Source organism: Lotus japonicus, chromosome 1, assembly GCF_012489685.1.
Source record: "Lotus japonicus ecotype B-129 chromosome 1, LjGifu_v1.2".
NCBI lineage: Eukaryota > Viridiplantae > Streptophyta > Magnoliopsida > Fabales > Fabaceae > Lotus > Lotus japonicus.
Window position 1 is genome coordinate 5434136 of NC_080041.1, and position 6142 is coordinate 5440277.

General features: G+C 41.2%; 2 protein-coding genes across 2 annotated transcripts; one reads left to right on the top strand and one right to left on the bottom strand.

Moving 5' to 3' along the window:
- Positions 1–365: 365 nt before the first annotated feature.
- Positions 366–1283, bottom strand: LOC130748554 (uncharacterized). The gene has a single exon (XM_057601810.1). It carries the CDS (start codon positions 1281–1283, stop codon positions 366–368), a length of 918 nt encoding a protein of 305 aa, XP_057457793.1.
- A 3234-nt stretch (positions 1284–4517) lies between these two features.
- Positions 4518–5063, top strand: LOC130733194 (organ-specific protein P4-like). Its single transcript, XM_057585313.1, has 2 exons — positions 4518–4562; positions 4827–5063. The coding sequence occupies exons 1-2, from the start codon at positions 4518–4520 to the stop codon at positions 5061–5063; spliced, it is 282 nt and encodes a 93-aa protein (XP_057441296.1).
- Positions 5064–6142: the final 1079 nt, after the last annotated feature.

A 6142-nucleotide genomic window follows, 5' to 3' on the forward strand; every position in this document is an offset into this window, starting at 1 on the left:
ATTGCATGCGCCTCTTTTTCCTGGTTTCCCGCGGTCCTCCGCGGTGACCGCCCTGCCTCTTCTCAACCTCCCGTCGGTCATTGCGATGGCGGTCGTCATACTGCCGGTCATCTCGCTGACGGTTGTCCCACTTTCGGTCATCATACTGACGACTGTCCTTCTGATGATCTCCTTTTTTTCGGTCATCATACTGGCGATCATCCCCCTGGCCATATCGCCTTGTGCTTCCCGCTTTTACCAACTTTTCTATTTCGCGCTTTAAAGTCAGCAGCTGTCGGTGTCGTGTCCTATCGAACGATGATACTCACACCACTTGTTCGGATCTGTACCCCGGGGCTTGTACTTTGGAACCTTAGGCTCATCTACTAGGCTTGTCCCTTTGCCCCCTCGGAACGAGTGTTAAGCACCATGTCCATTTCCTCACGCCGTTGATAGCCTTGCGATAGCCAAGGGCGTCGACGCTCATAATCTTCTCTTGGCGGGTACAACTGCTTTCTAGTAGGTTTCACCGTTGTCTTCGCTTTTTCTTCTTTACGCCGGTTCCCATCACCCCGCTCGCCACCGTACCTATCCTTTCTCGAGTGTTTAACTGACATTCCATCCTTTTCTATTTTCGCGCGCTTGCGTTTAAACGCATCATCCTCTTCATCTTGAATGTACGTGCTCGCCCGAGCGCGCACCTCCGCCATGGATTGAGCCGGTTTTCTGCTCAGCTTGCTGTTCAACTTCCCCGGCAGCAAACCGTTCTTGAAGGTTAAGGCACAAGAACGCGTCTCGACGTCCTCCACCTTCATAGAAGTCGTGCTGTATCGCGCCATTAATTTCTTCAAAGACTCGCCTTCTTGCTGACGGATGTTGTACAAATCATTGATCGTCACCTGCTGAACCTTGTTCGCAGAGAATTGCCCTAGGAATTTTGAAGAAAAATCACGAAAATTTGAAATCGAACCTCTTGGTAAAGTTGTGAACCACGCCATCGCCGTCGACTTAAATGTGGAAGGGAACATCCTGCATTTCACTGCATCCGACGCTGCACTGATTACCATTTTCGTGTTGAAGTACAAGAGATGATCCTTAGGATCCAAATCTCCACTGTACGATTCCAAGACTAACGTCTTCATATTATCCAGTATCATTGCCGCTTCTACCTCGGTAGAAAACGGACGAAATTCCGCCACTGTATCCGCTTCGCGAGAGCCATCGTCCTGCTTCTCCCGACGGAAAAAATCGAGCTGCGCCTGCAAATGTGCATTCCGCTGCTGAATATCACCGATACTACGCATCATCTGACGCCATTCTCCGTGAGTAACCTACGCAGGGGGATTCTGAGGTGAAAGCGATGGGACAGGTGAAGGCGAGGGTGACTGAGATGGCGATCTTGGAGACGGAGGAGGCGGAGGAGGAGGTGGAACTGTTGGCTCCACCTGCGGTGCCTGCTGCAAAGAAGGCGATTCACAGTGCACCTGCTGGACACGGCGTGGAGGCGAAACACGTAGTCGTCCCGGGGAATCGCCCTGTCTTCTAAGACGGGTTTCCATCTTCTAGGACGCAACTGGAGGATGCTTAAGCACTCACAGGACGTTGTTACGTCCAGGAAAAGCACTCAAGAACTCGAGATGAAATGTAAACGAAAAATCGAAACCTAACAAGCTTGAACACGCAATAAACTCTCGTGGTTTGGGAATCGAAAATCTAACGATCCCCACAGACGGCGCCAAATGTTCCGGTATAGAACATTGCTAGGCAGGGTAGTACCTAGAGGGAGGGGTGAATGCCTTGAAGAGAGAAGAAAGAGGAGAGGTTATCACTGAATTTCACTTGTTTATTGAGAAAATGAATTAAAAGGTCCTTACAATAGATAACCGCTACCTATTTATAGTGTGTAGGGGGTATGGGCCCCGCGCAACTAACTTGCCTTGGATGGGCCGCTTGGGCCGCACCTAGGCCCTACGTAGAGGCCAAACGCCCCGCCACATGGCGGGCTACCCCAGGGCGTTGGCCCTATAGGGGCTCGCCCGGTCCAGGATTATTTTGAATCAACGAAAGTATGCACTTGAATTACTCTCTGACTCAGGCTTGCTTGGTGGGAAATCAGCTACAACTCCAATGGATTGCTCTCAGAAACTCAGTGCTAGCTCAGGCACTCCACTCTCAGATATAAGCTCTTATAGACGCCTCATTGGTCGTCTTCTATATCTCACCACCACAAGACCAGATATTGCATACGTGGTTAATCAACTGAGTCAATTTCTATTAGCTCCCACAGTCCACAGACATGCATGAAGCTGCAGTACATCGTGTCTTGCGTTACATCAAAGGTAGTCCTGGTTGGGGACTCTTATACCCTGCTGCTTCTTCAACGATTCTAACAGCCTTTAGCGATTCTGATTGGGCTGGCTGTGTGGATACTCGCAAATCCATTACTGGGTACTGCATGTTCTTAGGATCTTCCTTGGTGTCCTGGCGTTCAAAGAAGCAAACCACCACCTCAAGATCCTCTTGTGAGGCTGAATATTGAGCCATGAGAGCTACCGTTTGTGAAGTCCAGTGACTCATCTACTTGTTACAAGATCTTTAGGTTTCACAGACATCCCCTGTTTCTATGTTCTGTGATAACCAATCTGCTATGCACATAGCTCACAATCCAAGTTACCACGAGCGGACCAAGCATATTGAATTGGACTGTCACATAGTTCGTGAGAAGATCACGGAAGGACTAGTGCATTTGCTTCCAGTTACTTCCTCACTTCAGCTCGCGGACATCTTCACAAAGCCATTATCTCCTGCTCCTTTTCGCCACATTTTCTCCAAACTGGGATTGTATAACATACACTCTCCAGTTTGCGCGGGGGGGGGGGGGGGTATTAGATATAGAGAATAAATAGTTTACAACTTTACTTTTACCTTTACCTTTCTTATCTTAATTACTGAGTCAGTTACTTGGTTAATTGAGATGGTTAGGATAGTTATGGGGGGGGGGTATTAGATATAGTGAATAAATAGTTTACAACTTTACTTTTACCTTTACCTTTCTTATCTTAATTACTGAGTCAGTTACTTGGTTAATTGAGATGGTTAGGATAGTTATGTTTTTTTTTGAACTCTAGGATAGTTAGGTTAGTTTCCTAAGTTTGTTAGTCAGTTAGCTGATTGGTTAAGAGTAACTTTACTCTTTGCATTGTATATAAGCAAGAACATCTGTACAAACCCAATTCACTCATTCATTTTCATTCAATAAAAAATTCAGTTTCTTCTTCCTTTCGCTTCTGCAATTTGTTAAGGGGACCAAAAACATTATTCTTAACCACCAAGGCCAACAAGAGAAAAAGAAACAGAGCAAACAAAAAGAGGGAACAGAGCAAGAAGCACATAGCCAAATTAGAAAAACAACCAGCCAGCACCTCGAAAGGATGAAAGCAGAAATAACTAAAGGGAAACACATCAACACCAAAACAGCAAAACAAACCATGATAAGAGTACTGTTTCCACTTTAACTGCTGGGACAATGGGGTACCTTGCACCTGAGTATCTTCAGTATGGGAAGGCCAATGATAAGACTGATGTGTTCAGCTATGGGGTGTTGGTGCTGGAGGTGGCTTGTGGGACGAGGCCAATTGAGAGGGAGGGTGGTGCAAAGATGGTGAATTTGGTGGATTGGGTTTGGCGGTTGCACTATGAAGGGAAGATACTTGAGGCTGCAGATAAGAGGTTGAATGGGGAATTTGATGAGGAAGGAATGGGGATGATGCTGCTATTGGGGTTGAGCTGTGCTAATCCTGATAGTGCTATGAGGCCTTCCATGAGAAGAGTTCTGCAGATTCTCAGCAATGAAGCCGAGCCTTTCAAGGTGCCAAAAGTGAAGCCAAGCCTCAGTTTCTCTTCTGATCTGCCATTCATCTCAATCCATACGAAGAATTTCATCTACTTTATATTTTGAAGCGAGTGTTAATTGTTAGAACATTGGCTAGAGATGTGGCCAAGCAATTGCTTATATATGATTGTGCAAACCTTAACTCTTGAGCTAGCTTTTGTGTTGAGTTAGACCTCCTTCATTAATATATGTTTGTACTGATACTAACAAAAGATTATCCAAATATAGCTTTAGAAAAATCTGAAAGTTGACAAGGGATAGCAGCATGATTAAAATCCCACCTCTTTTTCTTTTTTGTTTCTTGTAAACATTAACCATTCACATCGCTCTTCTTATATTTGATTTGAGGTATATAACTGTGTCTGACTCTACAAATCTCATGAAAGAAATTAATCTTAATCTTGGATACAATATATAAACACGGATGATCCATGTCAGATTTAAATAGAACAATTGAACTGACTACGGTCTCACTTATCACACTCTGATTAGCTTTGCTATCCATGCATACATAAATGTGTACACACATATAGATGGACATGTGTAGGTCTCGTGTCACTTAAGGACTTCAAAAATAAATAATCAAGAGCATATCCAAGACTTGAAATGTCTCATCTAACTTGGAGTCCCCCATCTAAGCAAAGAAATGAAGTCTATCTCTGCCATGCTTGTAGTCTTCTCTATTCTCTTGGTAAGCTTTTATGAAGCAGCTCTATCATTTCCTCATTCAACCAATAGGATGTGTTCATCATATTCTATTTTCTCATAATCAATTCTAATTCTAATTCTAATATTGAGAAGTTATTCATTGAAGTTTCTCAAAAAATTAATTAATTTTAGCTTTAGAATCAACTGTAAAAGGATTTTCAAACTAACTCAAGTTGTTGTTGAAATTTGAGCTAACGAGTTTGTCATTTGTTGCTGATACCTTTCTATTTCATCGATGTCTTAAAAGGCTGTAAACCTCAGCTATGCAAGAAAGGACATGGGAGAATATTGGAAGAATGTGATGAATGATCAGCCTATGCCTGAAGTGGTTAAAGACCTTATTGAAGATCCTCAAGTATCAGATGCAGGAAAAGATCATTTTATCAGGGACTTTGATATAAAGCCTAATAATGCCACAATATTTCACACACATGTGGTGCCAATAAGTAGGAGCAGAAGGCATTTGGCTAGAAATTTGAATTAGTTGCTCAAGGATCATAAAGTCATGGTTGAACAAACTATCAAAGTGAGTTGAAACTGTTAGATACAATCAAGAAATTAGAGTACAAATATTATGTATTAGTATGTTGCAATAAGGCATAAGCAATTATGACTACGAAGCAGCAATTGATGAAAGCTTAAGCCACATGTGTTTCCATATCTGTGTAACATGGCTCTAGCCTTGTATTAAGAATGTCAACTAATAAAATCATCTCTGTCTATGCATTTCCTCATCTTTGTTGATATTCTGTAATATGAACACTATAGGAAAAATCATAGTAGATTGACATGAGTTCAAAGTTAAGTAATCCACTGAATCACATTATCTGAGCTCTGCTCAAGGCACAGAAGCTAAAATGATATAAGGAACCATGTACTTGTTTGAAATTGAAATTGAAGGGTGTGCAAATTCTTACCTTGTTTCTCCCAGGGGGGCGGATAGAAAATATGAAAGCTTGAGAAAGGATATATAGGTGCTGCATGATTAAAATCCCAAACTCTTCTTTTTCTTTTTTCTTTCTAGTAAACATTAACCAGTCACTTTATTCTTGTTAGATTTGATTTGAGTTATATAACACTAGGAAGAAATCAATCATGATCTTATGTACAAAATTAACCAGTCACATGTGTCTATCTCTATAACTCTCATGGAAGAAATTAATCATGATCTCATATACAAAATAAATGGATGATCAATGTTATATTTAATTAGAACAATTTAACCGATCAGTGTTGGTGATACCTTTCTATATAACTAATAAATTAAATAAAAAATTCTAAATATTAAAAAAGTAAAATATGTTTTAAAATCTTGTTTCTTTTTTTTTGTTCTAGAGTTGTACAATAGATATGATTTTTGTACTGGACACATAATGTAATTAAGAAGAGTAGGATTTTGTTTGTTGTAATAAATAAAAGTTATTTGAAAATATAAAATATGATCTTTAATTGCTTATAAAGAAAATATTTAATTTAAACTTAACGGAAAGTTGGCTTTTAATTTTAGAGTTGGACAATAGATATATATCATTTTTGTACGGGACACATAACGCAATTAAGAAG

Bases quoted from the DNA above. Each gene is read 5' to 3' on its own strand.
- LOC130748554 (XM_057601810.1), bottom strand. From the start codon at position 1,283: ATGCGTAGTATCGGTGATATTCAGCAGCGGAATGCACATTTGCAGGCG.
- LOC130733194 (XM_057585313.1), top strand. From the start codon at position 4,518: ATGAAGTCTATCTCTGCCATGCTTGTAGTCTTCTCTATTCTCTTG. The intron at 4,563-4,826 runs GTAAGCTTTTAT...ATGTCTTAAAAG, and splicing joins TAGTCTTCTCTATTCTCTTG to GCTGTAAACCTCAGCTATGC.